The sequence below is a fragment of the Lissotriton helveticus genome, chromosome 8 (assembly GCF_964261635.1).
Source record: "Lissotriton helveticus chromosome 8, aLisHel1.1, whole genome shotgun sequence".
In the NCBI taxonomy this organism is placed as follows: Eukaryota; Metazoa; Chordata; class Amphibia; order Caudata; family Salamandridae; genus Lissotriton; species Lissotriton helveticus.
In genome coordinates, this window is record NC_136069.1 from 1,014,052,156 (window position 1) to 1,014,072,068 (window position 19,913).

The 19,913-nt window shown below is 41.5% G+C and overlaps 1 protein-coding gene across 1 annotated transcript in view; it reads right to left on the minus strand.

Moving 5' to 3' along the window:
- MBTPS2 (membrane bound transcription factor peptidase, site 2) overlaps positions 1–19,913 on the minus strand; it is a 387,799-nt gene that overhangs the window by 327,092 nt on the left and 40,794 nt on the right. The window contains exon 3 of the mRNA XM_078657847.1: positions 13,062–13,200. Within this exon, the coding sequence (XP_078513973.1) occupies positions 13,062–13,200 (139 nt within the window). The remainder of the gene's footprint in view (positions 1–13,061; positions 13,201–19,913) is intronic.

The window sequence follows — 19,913 nt, forward strand, 5'->3', positions numbered from 1 at the left end:
TGCTGTTTTTTGTTATCCCACTTCTTTTTAGAAGAAGCAGATGTCTGCTTTGAAGTGTTCTTTTCAGGACTGTCCACCAGTTGTGCTTTTAAAGCTTTTCCACCCAAACTGTATCTGCCTAATTCTGCATATGCAGTTTAAATTATTTTAGGTAGTTTGTGTTCCGGTTCTATAGGACTGAGCTCCTTTAGGCGCTGGAGGATAGCCAATAAAGCTGCTTCCCCTTTAATATTAGCTAGTATTATGGCTGATACCTGGGCATAGTTACCTAGTAACTTCATCCCTAAGTTCAGAGTAGGCTCTGCTCCGTACTCGTTTTGTATTTGTCTTAATACATCTGGTATCACTGCTAACGAAGGAATACCGTGAGTTTGGGTATAAATGGCAGCAAAGACAGAACCCCAAGTGGTACAATCCTCTACTTGTGGTGTTATCCCCATGGGCAAGCAGATTATTAGCATTTTGAGTTTTTCATACGGAGTAGTATTCGGGAATACTGCCTCAGGTTCTGTTGTTTTCTGAGCTACCCAGAATGGCATTTGTTCACGTTTCGATGGCTTTTTACCCATCATTGCGTGTAATGTTTGTGGTGTGATTTTAGTTGCTGTACCCTGAGTTTGAGTTCCATTCATTGCAACTATTGCTTGGTTGGACAGTAAATGTCCTCATGACGAACTGTGTCAAGTTTCTATAGATTTTAATTAATCCTTGTGTTGTATGAGTAAGTCTGCCTGTGTCATTGTGTCAATGTCAGGATGTGGTGTGTAGGCCACTAATATCAGCCATGTTGCCCCTTCTCCTCCAGGCCTAATCTTACTCTTCTTCTTATGTGGGGTAGGGCTCCTTTAAACCAGTATAAGTGTTCCTGGTACTTGAGTGGAATTTCTATGTCCTTGAACCGACCATATTCTATTGGGGCGGCTCCTTCTGTGTCTTTGTTCTTGCATTTGGTGCTGGGAATGTAACCCACAAATAAAATACCTCTGTTTTGTTCGATTCATGTGCCTCAATCACGAAAGCTACTAAACCACCCCTAGCTGATAAACCTTTTTCTAACAGTTTCATGGTGACTGTATGTCTGAATTTATCTGCAATTGGAATTGCGTCTGCATCTTCTCCTCCTGAGAGGTGTACATCTACTACTGTGTTATCCACTGTCTCAGTCATTTTTGTAAAGAAGAAGTTTGTTCAAGCGAACTAAGGTAAGGTTTTAATGCACAATTTTAGGAACACTGTGTCCTTCAAGCTTGATTAACCAACAGCTAATAAATATGATTTTTAGCCTACTCAGCTGTGACAGAGTTTGTGCCCACCCACTCCAGACGTCTCTGGTGTTTTGTGAGTAGGGGTCTCTGAGAATAGCACGACTGAACTACTCAAATTCTACTGTTAAATAAGTACCCAACCAATGTTGGCGGCGCCATGTCGTGTAGTTCCTATATTACCCCAAGCCATGGTATGCTCCTCCACTCCCCATAACTTCAAGTGAAGGAAAGGACTCAGTCATATACTGGCCAACCTCCACTGATGCACAGGAGTGCACATATATGGCCACGGTGTTGTGTAGTTCCTATATTTCCTATACAGAATCTGCGCGTTCGGATAACATAATCCGTGGGTTTGGTGGCAGACTGGTTCCGAGCACCCCATGGGATATGTTAGCCTGATTACATAGGCTAGCTCACAGTGCCACTAGAATCTCCTCTTGTCTGAGAGAGAATAGTTTCTGGCAACCTCAGAACATGACAACCCTGATCCCCCAGGATCGTGGAAACAATATACTACTTTTCGCTCAGTTACTCGTGCTCACTTGGTTTGTCTCAGCGATACACAGAATAAACAGGCTGGGCGTTTCAATAAGTATTTATTGAACAGGTGTTATTCTAGTGTAGAATAGATTAGCTGCAACAACCATTAGACAGTAGCAGAGATATATGATAAGCAATACTACAAATGTAAAGGAATGGTATAGTTCTACCATCTTGCAGTAATCATGAATATATACAAATACACAGAATACATGATAATAATGTGCACCCCTACGATGTCTTCCTAACTAGATGTACCTAAATGTACCTAGCATCTGTGTAGGTGTTATGCCAAGAATCCCTCTAGGATCTAGTCCACCCAATTACTTGTGAATTTGAGAATATGGGACCCCGTTCTGGTCTCGAGTTGGATACCCAGCAGGGGATGTTACACCACTGCTAGCTGGAGCGTCTGCATGCAGGAACCTCAGCGTCTCAGGTCAGTGTGTCAGCCAAGAAGTCACGGTCTCCTCTGTCTCTCTAAGCAAGACACAATGTAAATGGTGCACAGTCTAAATATCGATTTCTAAATATCAACCTAAAGAAATATCTAGTTGGAAATATCGAAGGTACAGAATATTGAGTTCAAGAATATCATTGGATAGAATATCGACCCGAAGGTAAGTAATATCGAATATTTGTATATCGATGTAAGTAATATTGAAGTTAGTAATATCGATATCAAATACATTGATGTTACTAATCTCGATGTTACTAATATCGATATTTGTATTATTGTTATGTATTTTATTATGTATTTAATATGTATGTGTTATATGTTTTTTGTTAAGTATTTTACTTGTTTTAAATTATATGTGTACTATTTTTATATATTAATAATGTTATTTTGAAGTCAATTTTATGTTTTAGTACCGGAGCGGGTTATTAATTTTTGGAAATTATAAATTCATTTTAATTAATTTTAGCGTTTATGTTCTGGCTGTGGGTTTATAGGGGAATTAGGTGGCAAGTAATTTAATTGTAATTAAGTAAAGTTTTTTTTTAATTGGTATTGATAATTATTTTATTTTTAATTAATTGGCAATTTTTTTTAATTGGTAATTAATGTTTGTAATTGGTAATTAATTTTTTAATTGGTAATTAATTTTTTTCTTTGGTATTTAATTTTTTTAATTGTCAATTAATATGTTTAATTGGTATTTAATTTTTATGAATTGGAAATCATTTTTTAATACTTGATAATTAATGTTTCATAGAAAGTATTTTTGGTATAAAAATAATTTTATTGGTTAATATTTTTTAACTGTTAATCAACTGTATATAATTAATGTTTTTTGTTATGAAAAATATTTTATTGTTCAATATTTATTATTTGGTAACTAATTGTTATTAATTAATATTATTGGTATTTATTGTTCATGTATTAATTAATTATTCAATTGTAATTATGCTTTTAATAATTATTCATGGGTATTTGTAAATGATGTAGAGTTATTTAAGAATTAAATTATTAATTATTTTAAATACAAAAATTATTTATAAGTATGTTATATTTAACTTCTACGCTATCCAACGCTTTCCCTACTGTTGCACTCTCTGGAGTAGGAATAGTAATTTTTACCCCATGCTATCCAACGCTTTCCCTACTGTTGCACTCTCTGGAGTGGGAATAGTAATTTTTATCCCTACGCTATCCAACGCTTTCCCTACTGTTGCACTCTCTGGAGTTGGAATAGTAATGTTTACCCCTACACTATACAACACTTTCCCTACTGTTGCATTTTCTGGAGTGGGAATAGTAATGTTAAGTCCTACGCTATCCAACGTTTTCATTACTGTATTTTTTTGGGGGACTTTGAATAGTAGTTTTATTTATTTAGCTATTTAATATTTTTTGTATTATTTTAGATAATGTAGTATATAACAATTTTTTTAAATATTGAAAGTATATTTAATTTTTTTATTTTATTAAACATAATTATTTACTTTTTATTCATGTTATTGTTTTATGTATGTAGCTGTATTTGTAATTTATAATATTTTTAAATAATTTATACGTTATTAAAATAATTATTAAAACTTATTATTAAGCATATATTATATATTTTAGGTATATGTTTAATTTGTTTTATTATTATATATGTATTATTTATTAATTTTAAACATTATTTGTAACAGAAAAAAATGATATATTTAATTACGATATTTTTAACATCGATATTTTTGTACTTACCATGTTGTAGATAGGATGTCGATATTTTTGCCTTCGATATTCCTGCGTCAATATTTCTTTAGGTCGATATTCTGTCAGTGATGTGAGGTATATACACCCACAGGTCTTCCCAGGGGTCCTACCTTGCTGTGGTACTGTGTCGGCCTAAAGGATGACGTTGGGCTTGAACTTTAACATAGATATTATACAGGAGATGTTTGTCCTGCTGTGAGTCCAGCTGTGCTTCCAAGAAGCTTCATGCATAATGTAGGAGTATCGAACCAGGGAAAAACCTGGGTTCTGAATGCAGTGTCGTATCTAGGTAAAAGGTCAGTGCCTAAGAACCGGCATATATGTAATGTAGGGAAGAATATAGGTGAAGGTTGTGATGTTACCTGCACATATATAAGGTACCTATTTGGAATATAACACTATCTCTTTTACTGCCTTATGGTTTACACTACGTTTCCCACTAATCATTAGACTGACCATTTTACTTTTAATCAGATACCAATTCTTGACCTGGACCCCTTGTTAATCTACCTTTCAATCTCATCTTTCTGGGCATTACCTTTCCCTGGAAATTCCCCATTGTCTCTGGCGCAATACACTGGAGCGATCAATTTGGAACCTACAGACGTGCTCTGTTGAGGACTCTTTTGCTTTACCCAAGGTAAGGCCATGGTCACTGTGTACTATCATTCAAGGACGGATTACTTTTTGTCCTAGCACTATTCCTACAATCGTTTACTAACTGACCAGGCCCCCTTTTCTTATTTGCATTTTCACTTATCAGACCCTTGGCTTTGGGTACTGCTTAGCCCATTTGGGCCTAGCACTTCACACTGGAGCGCTTACTCCGGAAACCGATCCACTTGCTGACATCAAGGTTTCGCTAAGTCATAGCTAAAGGTGATATCTCAGGCTCAGTGATACTGTGACTACCCATGGCTTGGTCTTGAGTGACCGGCATGGAATAGATACCTTTTTCTGGTCTTGTTCTTGCACTTTGCTTTTACACTTTCTCATGCATAATAGAGCGTACATAAGTGAGTGGTCTTGCACTACAATTATAATTAGAACCTTTGTGTTACAATTACAGGTTTTAACTAACACTAAGGGTGTCATTAGGATGACCCGCCATCCTATCGGATTTCGGGACCGCCCGCCATAAGGGCGGGGGTCCCATGGGGGGTATTAGGATGCGCCCGCCACAGTGGCGGGCGCATCCTGCATTTTTAACATTGTGCATTGTGCTCTCAGCACCGCCCGCCACAATGCTAAAAATGCATGTAATGCATTTGCATACACAAAGCGGCAGGCACCACGCGGTGCCTGCCGCATTGTGTATGCAAATGCAGGGGGGTACCACAGGTACCCCCCATGTGCACCCCCACCTCGCCTTCACCATGGGGGCCCGCAGGGGGCCCCCAAAGTGAAGACCGTCTGCTTTTCCGTGGCTGCATTGCAGCCACAAGGCATCTCACAAAATCCATACTAATATGGATCAGACACCGCCACCATATTAAACCTTTCCCGCCCCGGTCGTCTTGCGGCGGACGGTCTTTCCGTCCGCCGCGGTCCCCCCGCCATAGTAATATGGCCGGGGGGAAATGGGTGACGGGCGGGCATGGATGTCGGGTAGATCGCCACCGCCCGCATGGCGGTGGCGATCCGCCAGACATCCTAATGGGCCCCTATGACTGAGTGGCCCTATGCATTCAGATGTCATTTTTTAAAGAGGTGTTAGTGCTTTTACTGGTTCAATCATTTGTCCAAATTCTTTGTTAGTGCTTCACGCATGGTGTTTGTTTATGTATATTTACATGTTTATAAGCTATTCTTGTCGAAGTCCTGTGCTTTCTTTCTTATGGTGTATAATTTTTTTTTTGTATTCGGTTTTATTATTTTTTGTATTTTGATTTGTTGTCCATTTACATATGATTTTCAGCCCTGATGAAGTTCTCCGAGGAGAACGAAACACGTTGGTTGAGCTGAAGTTTGTCATTACTATCTGAAAAAAATCAATTAAAAATAAAGACTTTATATATTACAATATTGCCTTGGACTTCTTTTGCCTTGTGCACGCCCACTCGTCATCACACTTTCAGGACCTGGAACACAGAGGCACTGGAGCCAGGCTCTCAGTGCACAGGACTCCCAAATTGATGAAACAGGTAAGAGGTGCGGAACCTACATTTCGCCACTGAAGTATTGCTTCTTAGATTCCCTCAGAGGTAATGTTGGGTAGCAAATAAACTCAAAGTTTATTCAATCTCCCAAGCTCCATTCCAGCACTATTACATGATTTGGAAACATTTGACAAGTTTTTGGGTTTAAAATGCTCAGAAATTGCAAATCCTAGAGATGCCTTAGAAAGGGTTTTCCCACTTACTGTGGATACAGCATCATACACACAATCTGGGGATCAAGGTCTGCCTCACCACCAATAAAACCGTTGCACAGACTTCTAGTGATCTATTAAATGTAGCCCATAAATATTTGCAAAAATTGCAGATGGGCAGATCGTTTTGGTTGGGTCAAATTGAGGGGCTTAAGATGACATGCCTGTCCAGAATTCCTTATATAATTCTTTATATTATGCAGACAGTATTGCTACAGCCACCCCTGGGCTTGATCAACAAACTTCAGAAGATCATAGAGAGCTTTGTCTGGTGAGGTAAGGCGGCCCTCACATCAAAGAAACAGGCCTTTCTCTTACATGATGTGGTGAGAGGGAGGATTCTACATGTAATGCATTATAACACAGCTGCACAACTCTGGGACCTAGTGGAGAGGCACTGGCCAACCTCGGAGAAATACTGGTCCATCATGGACGCACATATTACTGGTATTCACATTTGGAAGGTCTCCTAGTTGGCCAAGAAGCACAGGCAATGGAGTAGGTACTCCTTCTTGGTCATTGGAGCCACAATAGAGGCATGGGGCAGGGTGAAGACCTCAAGAGGCCTTACATCTATGCCATAGCCACTGACACCCATAATTAGCAAGCCAGAATCCCAGCATAAAGCAGCATAGAATACATAAAATGGCAGGTCGCAAACTAAAAATGTGTGGAAGACTTCTATAATGCTGAGGGCCTCCAATCTTTCGAACAGCTGAATCAAGATTATGGTCCCCTTGAGAGAAAGTGCATGATTTACCTACAAATCAGCCACTGGGTAACCCACCCTTCCATTAGGATTCATGTCAACCAACCACTTGCACCACCTCACACAACACCTCACCACACAACAGGTTGCCAATATGGCTTTCTAGCTCTCCTGATAGATGAGAAGTCCTAAAAGCATCTGTACATTGCATCACACTATTACTATGATTCGCGGTGCAGATTATTCTAATAGACTATAGAGACTGATGGGGGAGGTGGGGAGGTTTTTGGGTTTGTTGTGATTTAAGTTTTGCAAATTATATTTGATGCAGCATGCCTATCAAACCACTGGCCAGAGATTGTCGTGGGAGTATGTGGAAATGATAATAATATAAAGAATTATAGATGGGTAAGAGTGAATTAAAGGGAGGTTTATCACTGAGGGGTTCTGAGGACATGAAATAGACAAGACAGAAGCCGAAGTTATCTGTGATGTCACTGAGAAACCGGAGGAGAAAAACTTTTATGTTATGTATGCCTACCCTCAAATCATCTTTCATTGCCTTCAACTGCTACACAGGGGCAAAGGAGTAATGGGGGAGCCATACATAAAATGGCTTCTCCTCCATGACCCAAATTAAAAAACAAAATACACAACCTCCTGTCACCCACACTCACATCTCCTGTGCCTTCTTTTTCCTCTTCTTCAGAAGCTGTGTTCCCTGCATCCCAGCACAGCTCGGACAGGCTCTCAAAGGGCCCAGTCAGAGCAGATTGGAATTCCTTTGTGACGTAGCAATAGTGAGTTATAAGTTCTGTAACTCACCGTTGCCTAATCACAGCATGAAATTATCAGCAACTCTACTGATACATACTAACGGCTCTCAGTGAGAACCATAAATAACAAAAGGATTTAACCATCAAGTGCGTAATCCCAATACATCATTGGCTAGTCAGTGTTTTTATATAAAAATTAAAAGTACAATAATCACTGTATAAAATTAAATATTACACGTGAAATGTAGAGAGAAAACAATGCACACAATTATGAATGGGTGGTCACTGATGCAGGAGTGTTCCAGAACTAATTTCAGGCTGCTCTCCGGCTTTTCCATACATTGATGCTTTGTTGCAAGATCAGTACAAAATACAATAAGTTGTACCAGGACTTCATCACAGCTGAAAGACTAACAACAATGCTAACACTGTAAGAATGTTTTCAGATAGTAATCCTATCTACCCCACTGGCTTGTTGGATAATTGTTACCACTTAGCGGTTTTAACTACCTTAAATACTCTTTTCTATGGACTGTACCTCAATACATAGGCGATCTCCGGTTTCTCTGCTGTGGTCTTCTGACTGGGGGCAGGGTATGTTGCTCCAGCTTGTGTCCATGCGTGTGCAGGGAACTTGGAGAGTGGCGGTGCCGATTCTGCCACCACCTCGGCAATTCCAAAACGGCCTCCAGCTTCTAGTATATGTGCATGTGCGCCTTCAACTTCAGAGAGAGGGGCCATGCAAGTAAAGGGATGGAGAGTGTGCACTCTGCAACCTCTTGTGTGGGAGGGAATTTAAGACTTCGGATCTTCCTCAGGTCTAAACTCAAGCCCACCATCCAAATAAATAAGGAGCCTACCCAGGTTCATAGTGATGATTTTGGAGGGGATTGATATGGGTTACGATTTTCTTAGTGCCAAGCCATCACAGGTGTTCCTTCTAATCTGCCACTCACAATGGCGTTAACCTTTTCCCAGCCCCTCATGTGGCTCACCCTAAACTGGTCAGGAAAGATCATAAATCCACAACCAAGCACAGATTTTAGAAACAGATAACTTATTTCTCAGTGTGCATTGAAGGACAACCTTGAGTCCATGGGGGTTGATGAGAGACAAAAGGCATGCCTATTCAATCTAGTAGTGCAGATCCTTTCCTGGGCTACAGGGGGGCCAATGTTAAGTTCCTACAACACAGTTTCTCAAGGTCCTCTACTTCCAGAAAGCCTTTAATCTACTGAGGGTTATCTCCAGTACCTCTATCTGAAGTCAGTGGGCTCTTTCCTTCAAGGTGGTTCAAGAAGGCTTCTTCCAGTATCATCTTCTAGCAGGCTGCAGGACCTCCAGGTTTCTAAGCATGGCAAAGAGATACTGCAGTAAAAAAGATCCAACCCATGGAGCTCTGGAGTCTCTCTGCCTTCACAGGTGTAGGGCCAAGTTAGAAATTGGGTCTAAATTTGGCAGAGGTAAGGACCCTGTCCAAGTAGGGACTGCAAATCTAGTCCGGGTAAGTCGGGTACACACAGAGCAGTCAGGGTTAACATAAAAGACAATGTGTAAAGCATTTGTGCTTATCTGTGTAAAGTAATAGTGAAAACACTTGTTTTCTAACATGTTTTAAAATCCTGTCTGGGCAGGAGAGTCATGTGGAATGAATTAGAATTTACCTTGCTGGTGGCAGCTTTTACTCCAAATTCTCAGGAGTAGGACGCTATGTACGAAAATAGGGTAGATGGCACAGTCTCTGAAGATGGCTCCACATTTCCGAGTATATTGTCTGAATCAGGCTGCATTGGAATTTAGTGCGCTGGAGTGTAGTTGGAGCGATACCAAGGTCGGGGTCAAGATGCATTTGGTTCTGGGTTGCACGCTGGAGTTGGACCGAATCCCACTTCGGTGCAAGAAACGTTGGGCCTGGCCTCAATGAAAGAGACACAAGCAAAGCTCTTGGAGTCGGAATGGAACTGGCAACTGGAGATGGTGCAGAACCAATAAAGGGTTCTAAGAGCTCAGAATGCATGGAGGACGTATCTGTCAGCAGTAACCTGACTGAAGGCCCCTCTAGATCCTTAGAGCCCGAAGGCCTACCAGATGGAGCTGAGAGTGCAAAAAAATATGACACATGGCTTCTTTAAAGGCCTCAATCTGCTTAGGGGTCCCCAATTGCCCAGGGAACTTGGGGTGCATCTGGATCAATTGTGGAAATGGTTACTCAATCAGGGATTGGGTGTGGGATCGACTGGCACCTTGATGCTCTTGTGACAACTATTTAGATGGAAAAGTGCAGGATGGGGTCAGGACCCACTTTGCCTTCAATTTAGACTGCAACTTAGTGGTGACTAACCACGAACAAGACCGGTCTCGAGATTGAGTTGGATGCAGGAGTGGGGACACACCCTTGACTTGGAGAAGGAGTGGAAGATACGCGAGGTCCGCGACTTCTTCCTATGTTCGTCAATTTACAGCTTCCCTTCACAAGCCCCCGGATCACCTTCCATACATACTCTTTGCCCGATTTGGAGTCGTGCCCCGAGCCTAAACACACACTTCATGCCAGTCTGTTACAGATATGTGTTTTCTATAGTCAGAGCATTTTTTAACCAGTGTAGTTTCAGGTGGGGACAGCATTCGCTTACACACTGGATTTAGATTTGAACAATTGTCGATGCCAACGAAAGAGGGAGAGAAGCTCTGGATTTGCACTCTGAGGAGTGAAAAGAAAGAAATAAAACATTGACACTTATATGCAGCTCCACTACATCACTCCCAGTGCAGAATGAAGTCAATGCAAAGCCACATGGCTCCACCTAGTGGTGCACATGAGCACTGCTATCAAGAGTGACCAGATTCAGCCAGGTGCCTGGGGGAATATTTTTAAGGTGAGTAATCTGCAGTTACAAATATCCATCAGAAATGATCACTTTTGGTGTGGGAGCACTAGCAGGATTGTGTCCTGGAAACGCCCGAGGCCCAATGGCTTTCCTTGCAAATTCATTAAAGCCTACATGCCTAGACCCCAAGAACATATCAGGGGTGATCCTGTCTGCGGTGAGGTGCTCTGTATTCCTATCGGATTGGCGACACGTGGAGATTGTAGTTTTCCTAAGCCCGGGCGATGAACACTCCACCCATCGCCTGATTTCTTTTTTAAATCTGGAGGTAAATGTTCTTGCTAAGGCACTGATGAATAGACTGATTTGCTTGATCCCTGACCTGCTACATCCGTACCAGGGGGTCTTTATTCTTCGCCATGCTATTCGACGTAACATTCAACTATTATAGAACGTGCTGGCATTAGTTGACCAGTTGGAGGGACCAGCAGCAATTCTTTAAGCTGATATCGACAAAGAATTTGACTCCGTGAGCTGGGAATACATATTCATCCTCCTACAGCACCTTAACTTTGGCCCTCGGTTTCTTTATCTTAAACTGTCATGCACTGATTTGATGACCACAGTGTGGGTGGCCAGTGCCTGCACAGACGTATTTCAAATACAGCAGGAGACGTGGCAGGGCTGCACCGTCTCCCCTGCTGTTCACTCTAGCCACAGAGCCTCTGGCCATGTGGGTGAGGAAGGATGTTGAGGGGCAAGGCTTTGAGTGGGGACAGGGCTCTTCGATAGAAGAGTCTTTTATGCTGATGATGTCCTCTTTATACTTACTGCCCCAGACACCTCGGGCCTAGTATCCTGCAAATCAAGCACATATTTGTGGTGGTAGTGATTTCCCCCCCCCCCCCCCCGGCAACCAGAGTGGTCCTGCATCACTGAAGATCTTCTCTCCGCCAAATTGGACACTGGGGGCAGACTCAAGTAGTGTACCCCGCTTTGGCATCTTTCTGCAGGTGGCTGCGCTGGAAGGATTCCGGAAATGGAACCCGATAGGAATCTCTCCTCTGGGTAATGTCATGGATAGCACAGTCGTAAAGTCTTTTCAAACCCTACAAGTAGAATATCAGTTATATCGCAGACAGTTCCATCGAAACCTTCAGCTTTACCATGCGTTGACTCCTTATATTGCAGTTCTGCCCGACCTCCCAGAATTGAATCCATTAGAGGGCAGACTTATTATGGGGGCCTGGGAGATCGCAAGATTGTGAAGCTCTACTAGGCGCTTATTTCTAATCATCCTGCTGCCTTTAGCACTCTCCTAGGAGCATGGGAGGCTGTTGTGAGAGCTTTGCCAAATGAGGATTGGAGTGAGGCATTAGGAGCACCTCAAGGGGCGGCCTCTTTCACCAGACTACGATTGATTTAGTTCAAATATCTCCATAAGGCATACTTAACATGTCAGGGCGGATGGGGGTAATCGCTTTCCCAAATGATCGGAGATGTAGCACTGGGGACGGGACTTTTTAAATATGGTGTGGGGCTGTACTGTGTTGGTACATTTCTATTGCAAAGTGACAACCTGTTTGGGCGGGGTTCTGTCATGGACTATCCTGATGGACCCAAACGTGCTCTTCTACATATCACTGACACACTGGACAGTAACAGAAACACACTATTGCTGTTATTTCAAGGTCTGAATTTGGCAAAATGTGATATTGCACGTGGGTGGAAGGTTGCAGACCCTCCATCTCTGGCGGTGTGGAAGAAAGGGATGGACCACTGTATGGGCTTGGAGGTGGCGGTCTACAAAGCTCGAGGCAGCCCACAGGAGCACCCTAAAATATGTCAGGAATGGGCAGATTATCGGGGCATCGAATTAGAACCTGTCTGCTTCCCTGCATCAATTGATTTATGATGAAGTTCTAACATAAGGGAAAAGTGATCTAATTCTTAGACTTATGTTGTGTCTTATGGATGGAATGTGGATGGAGGGAGGGGCAGGAATGAACTTACAGACATTGTTTTTCTTATTTTTCCCTTTCTCTTTTGTTTATTTACTATATGTCGGCCTCATGGGCCATGCTCATCATTCAAAATATAAAATCAATAAAATTTGTTTAAAAAAAAAAAAAAGAAATGGTCACTTTTATATTCTCCACAAGCAGAAAACATCTACAGTTTAATAATTTTAATATGATTAGTTCTGCCCAAGAAGAAGCTAGAAAAAAGGTGACACTGCTTCTTTTATGGTTCCTAACTTAAATGGTTGCCTGTCTGTATCATTTAAGTGTGAAATACATGCATCATACCTTTATGCTATGTTGAACTTTTCCCAATGTGGAAAAAAGAAGGTACCTACTTACCACTACTTGAAGCAAACGGTCATTCTGGTCAACTGGGATTTCTGTCATCATTTGTGTGAGAGTCTGCATCAATGTCTTCCCAAGTAGAATAATTGAGCCAAACATAGCAATTATTCCAAAAACCATGCCCAAAGTGAACCTGATATGAAACAAGAACAGTTGGGGTCAAACTCTGTTTTGTGTACGTAATAAGCAGCAATGTACAGTGCATTTTGTATGCAATATAACAGCAATGAACAAACTTAACGATAAGGAACCACTAAGGTCTTATATATATTGAATCAATAAAGTGACTGGCACGGGAGCAAAGGAAAATGATAACTAGTGTTATATCCACCAGCTTAAGTTTATTCGAAGTGCTAGTTTTGCCATAACCTAAATGTGAAGGGTGGTATTCTGCAGGAGTCCACAGAGATACTTAAGTAGTGATGGGTCAGACCCATCCCCCAAATACCTACAAACTGGCACATGTACATGTGTGCTACTGAAGCAATATGTTAATACAATTAATTAATGGTCGGATATAGCTGCTGGCTATGCTGAAGATACCCTAGTCAGGGCACCTGAATGTGTGTTTCATGGTTTTTAACTTATTTTCTTGTTAATGGCGGGGTAAGGTTTTCTTTCTTTGCTGGAAAACCAGGAAATTAAATAACAAAAAACAACAAAATGTGAAGATTCTATTCAATTTAAGACAGACACATGGTGTGGAATCACTTTGGTACAACAAAAGCCTGATACATACAAAGCAGCTCATATGCAAGGACTCCTGCACAAGACAATTGCTAGCAACTTTAGCCTTCAGCTACATATATATATTTAGTAAAACTGTTGTGGAAAGCAACCTGTAGCTATTGAGCAATTAATTAGCCATGGTAAGGGTTTAAAATTACTAATACATCCAGCACTCTGAACAAGCAGTTTGTGTTCATGAGTAACAATATGTTGCTTAACATTGGTTTATCAGAATTAATAGGCTGCATACTAGCTTTGCCAAAGGCCTCTCCCTAAAGAATTTTTGTGACCAAGTACCCTTGATTACACTGAGACCGACATATATGTTAACAAGTCACCTCAGATATAACAGGAAGTCCCCTTATTGACCAACTTCTGCCAACATAGAGAGCTTTCCTTGGATGGATACTTAATTACTGTGAAGGGAAAGGTAAGATGTCCTACTCTGCATAGTACCCCTTGCGCCTCCTGTCACTGGCAGTCTGGAAGGCGGTAGGGAAAGGTAGGAGAGGCAATCATTTGGTGAATTTACTGTCATTGTCTTTTAAAGAAAGGGAAGGTCAGTCAATCAGAGAGAACACAGCTGCTAGAATGCAGCCTCAGTCCGTATCGGCTTCTTGCTTTGCGGAAACGCCAATACTGTTTAACGTAAGATGGATACCTTATTATGGGCTCCAACTAAGTTGATTGTTTTTGCAAGTTTCACTCATGTATTCTTTAATAATTATAAGAGGCTCACAAGGCCAATTAAAAGGAATATGTTAATAGTATTCTTTGACGGTGGGGATTAAGTTTTTTATATTATAAAGGGAAATATAAATGAAGACTTATTTGACTGTATTCTTTTTGATTCATCTGAAGAATTGAGAAAGCGACAGGAGTTGCAAAACATGTGTTGGCTGGCATTTTGTGTTATATAATTAAGACAACTTAAATGATACTATTATTATTATGTATTTTTGTGTGTTATGTTCACAGAATAATATGGGCATGAAATGAACAATTGTTAAATCTGTGAAATGTTTCTTTAGGATAAACCTGTATATTGATAATGAATCCATTTTCTGCAATTCCAAAAACCTGCAGTCTAAAATGATTTTTTCTACGTGCGGTGCCTCCTTTCAATTGTTTGTTCAGAAATAAAATTTTTTGATGGATTTGTCCTAACCCCCAAGTGGTGCCCAAAAGGTTCTGGACCATTGAGTGGGGAAGATTGGACTCTCTCCCCAACAAGAACTGTAAAGCTAGACACTTAACTTTTTTTTAAAAAGAACCATAGGCTACTACCTGACTGATGCCATCACCGACATTGCATCACCAGTCAGTTTCAACTTGCTGGTTTTTCCCAATGAGAGAAGTTGGACTTCTAAAAAAGGTTTCCAAGTCCGAAGATAGAAATCTTCAACAGGAAAAGACTATCATTATCAGGCCGGCAAGGGACCTTTGCAGGGTGCAAAATTAGCATTTCTCCCACAACTTATCTGACAAAAGTCAACGGATTCACAGGGGCTATCCAGCCTCCTGGAACCTATCTTGACCACATCCTGCTACCTTACCCACCTGAGGATTTTCGACTATAAAAAAAATAGTTTCTAATTAGAAGGTATAACTTTCCACAGACCGAACCTGGTCCTTGTATCTGACCCGAACTCCACTGCGCTAAGCCTTAACTTTTGACTTTGGCCTGGTAAAGCGTGACAAGGTGCCCGCATTGGTGTTTTATTTTTTCTGGGGAAACATAAAAAGTTAGAAAAATATCTCCCGTTCCCTACATCTGATTTGTATTGTTTTGGTGTCTATTTGCTCATTAAATTAAGGTCTATTTCTATTCATTCACTTGATTTTTAATTATGCTGTGTGTTCTACTTTTTAACATTCTTTATACTGATAAATGCTTTACACTTTTCTCCCAAGTTAAGCCTGTCTGCTTTGTGCTACACCCACCATGGGATGAGATCAGGTTTAAACTGAGACCTAACTGGACCTAGTAAGGAATACTGCCATTGTAACTTGAAGAGGACTCCCATCCACTTCAACTAATAATCCACTTTCTCACAAGAAGAAAGCCATGGAAGCTGTAACTGCCTTAGCAGAAGTGGTCATAAAGGAAGGAAAGTAGGCCATCTTGCATAAAACAACAGTAACAACTGTTTGTCAGACAACAGAGGCCTCTCTCCTAAGACTCTTACTTGGAGTAGTGGCAGCGAAAAATCCCAGACAAGAGAAAAAACATGAAAGTGAAAACAGCAAGAGGTAGTAGTGGTGCCAAACATGGACATGAAGGAAGGAGCGAGAGGCTGTAACAGGTGTTCTCACAAACAGATCAGAACCATTACTCTGGGACCTTCGTTAAGTAAATCTACAAGGCCCACAGAATATCATTCACGAAGAGGTGGAAACTGCTAATGTAATTTAATGTAATATGCCCTGGGGTGTCTTGGCACTATCGAAAATCTGATTCGGCTAAGAAGGTAATTTGGTTGGAATAAGGCAGAAATGCAGCGAAAATGACTTCTACTCCTGATTGAAAAGCCAGGTTTTTAAGGCTTTTCTAAAGGAGAGCAAGGAAGGAGCAGTTTTTAATGCTAATGGGAGATTGCTCCAAAGTGTAACAGTGGCCATAAAAAAGCTTTTTCCACCCCAAGTAGCTTTTCTAAAAGGGGGCATGATCAGGTTCCTTGCATGGACTGATCGGAGCGTCCTTGCTGGAACATACCATTTTAGTTTATTTTCTTAATGGTCTGGCCCAAGTCCATGCAGAGATTTATAGGCCAAGCAGAGAGCCTTGAAACTGCATCTTTGTTTGACTGGCTGCCAATGTAGCTTCCTAATTGCTCCTCTTGCTGACTCATGCTTCGGAATCTTGCCAAGGAAGGAGGCTGCTGTGTTTTGCAATACCTGAAGCCACTTAACGAGTCCTACTGCAAGCGTAAGGTACATACTATTGCAGTAATCAACCCTCATTAGAATTAGTGTCATAGTTACCGTTTTGAGTAGTTCAGGGGGCAAAACGTTTTGTATTTTTTATATTAACCTTAGGGATCAAAAGGCCGCCGAGGTTATTTTATTTACATGGTCCCTAATCTTTAGTTCCTTATCTATCACAAATCCTAAATGTCTGACTTTATTTGAAGGTTCGGGTAGAAAGTCCATCTCAGGAGGCCACCAGTCTGGTTTCCAGAGGGAAGGGTTCTTACTAAAAATTATGACCTCCGTTTTATTGGCATTCAGTTTGAGACAGTTATAATCCATCCAGAGGCTCACCTGACTCATACAAGTGCTTTAGTCCACCCCCAGAAGGGTTTCTGCATTGGTCAATGATACCACAATTTGGGTATCAACAGCATATGAGACCAGGGAGAAGCCCGCTAGTTTTATGATGGCAGCCAATGGCGTAACATAAAGATTAAATAAAGTTGGGCTCAGTGCTGAGCACTGGGGGACTCCACGGGGCAAAGAAAAAGCTTTGGAGGTAAACTGTCCCAGCTTCACATTATTTTGTCTATTTGCCAGAAAATATTGCAGGAGGTTGAAGGCAATACCTTCTATCCCAAGCCCACGGTCAGCCAAGATCTCGTGGCTGACCGTATCGAAAGCTGCAGAAAGATCTAAAAAGGATCAATGCAGCTGTTCCCAATCCAGAATTTCTCGTATTTCTTCTGTGGCTATCACCAGAGCTGATTCTGTGCTGCAATGCTTTCTAAAACCGTGTTAGGTATCATTCAGTCAGAGATGTTCCTCTAAATATTCCAATAGTTGTTAATTCATTATTTTTTCTACCAACTTGGCTGAGAAAGAGTCTGGATATTGGCTGATAATTATTTGGGTCATGGGCGTTCCAAGTTGTCTTTTTTTAATAAAGGGAGAATTGAGGCTTGTTTCCAGACAGGGAAAATACCCGTTTGCAAACATGTTCTCAAAGATTTGCCCAAGACTTTGTGCAATTTGAGTAGGGATCATATGCATAATGTTAGGGGGACACATGTCTTGTGGCGCGCCCGATTTAATGAGCCCGATAGATTTTATAAGTTGTTCTTCTGATGGCACCTTAAAACAGGAGAGACTGACGTTCATTCATCTCTGGTCGCACTCAAGCTGTAAGATTGGGCTCTTTTACAGCCCCCACTATTTCCACCACTTGTGGAGTACCCCAGGGCTCATCATTATCACCTTTACTTTTTAACTTATACCTACGCCCCCAATTGCACTCCTTAAGAAAAGCGAAAGTTACCATCTTCAATTATGCTGATGATTTGCAACTCATCTTCCCTTTGAACACCAAGGACTCAGTGGAGGTATTTCAAAATACCATGTCTCACATCCAGGGTTGGATGAGTTGCAATAATTTGAAACTTAACCCTGGCAAGACTGAACTGGTCTTGCCTGGGCAGAGTGTACTTAGCTGGAACCCAGGCTTCTGGCCATCCAGCATGGGGGCGCCACCCTCCAAGTCATCTTCAGTTAAAAGTCTGGGAGTACTTATTAGTGAGGATCTGTCCCTGAAAAAACAGGTAGGCGCGGTGGTGTCATCCAGTTTTTTTCAACTAAAGAAAATCAAGAAAATTGCTTGTTTCTTTTCTTCGGATGCCCTTACCCAGATCATCATTGCCTTGGTCCTGTCGCGACTAGATTTTTCTAACAGCCTCTATCTCGGGCTCCAAATTGGAGAGCGAAAACGCCTCCAGCTGGTCCAAAACCAGGCTGCGAGACTTATTCTGAACCTTTCTAGAAGGCAGTCTATCAGATCAGGGCTGAAACAGCTACATTGGCTGCCTGTTGAGCAGCGAATTGCTTTCAAAACAGGGTGCATTTTATTTAAGTCCCTACATGACTCTGGCCCTAAGTTTGTCAGAGATCTGTTCATCAGATATGATCCTTCTCTCAATCTTCGCTCCGCTCACAAATCCCTCTTGAGTGTCCCATCTTACAAGAGGAAGCGTCTAGGCGGTTGCTGCTTTGATCACCTTGCAGCCACCTTCTGGAACTCTCTTCCTCTTCAATTGAAACTGAGCGGTAACACACTGAGTTTTAGACACTCTCTCAAAACCTGGCTTTTCTCCCAGGCTTATTGCTGAGTTGTTCCATCTCTACCTTTAACTGCTGTGTCGAGTTCCTTCCTATAGCGCCATGAAGCCCTGGGGCGTACGAGCGCTTAATAAATAAATATTAACATTAACATTAACATCCAGCGGTCCAGTTGGAACCTATTCCTCCTGATGATTACCTGCTCTATGTGTAGTACATTTATCAAAGATATTTGCTACTTTCTCCTGAAAAAAAAACGCCAGAGTATCACAAAACTCTTGCTTTTTGTTCTTGTTTCCGACATTCCTGTCTTGATTGTCTGAGTTTTTCGTTGTACCAGGGTTGCGATATTTTTTTACAAGTAGTTTTTTTTAGTTTACTAAAGCAATATTCAACAAAAACTAAAGGCATCTCATGGGCTCTGAGCAGAGAAACTAAAGGGAAACTGGAGGCAAGTAGCACAGGGGGGCATGTCAGAAGCTCATCAGGTGCAAAAACGTTGAATACCGTTTCCATTTTGTGTTTTTACTGCAGCATCCTGAATGTTGACACTCTAAAAGGACATTAAAGTTTTTAATTTTTCCACTTAAATCTTCCATAGCTATTTAGAGAAGTGCGCTCAGGATTTGTTCGACAAAAGTTACCTTAATAGTTGCATTTTCTGGAAGAGGTGTGGCGCAGCAGCCAGGGCGACTGACTCCGGAATCTGGGGATCACGGTTCGATCCCCGGCTCCGGCAGCAGATTAGCCCAGCACCATGTGACTCTGGGCAATAGCTTGCTTAATCTTCCCGACGGCCCCCAGCGCCTAGAGACCCTTACGGGTGATTGTGCGCATTACAAATGTGGATTATTATTATTATTATTTCTAGAGTTATGTTTTTTTCACAACACATTTTATTGAGTTTCCAAGGCACTTGGTGGGTGGGGCCCAAAGCATACAAAACAAAGACAATTCGGATTAGCAAGTACCAATTAGTGGGAGGGTATGTGGTTTTAGATGTATTGTCTCATCCGCCCAGGTGAAGACCGCCTCCGGCGAATTAAAGAACAGGGATTTAGAATTATATGTGACTCTCATCCGGGAGGGGTA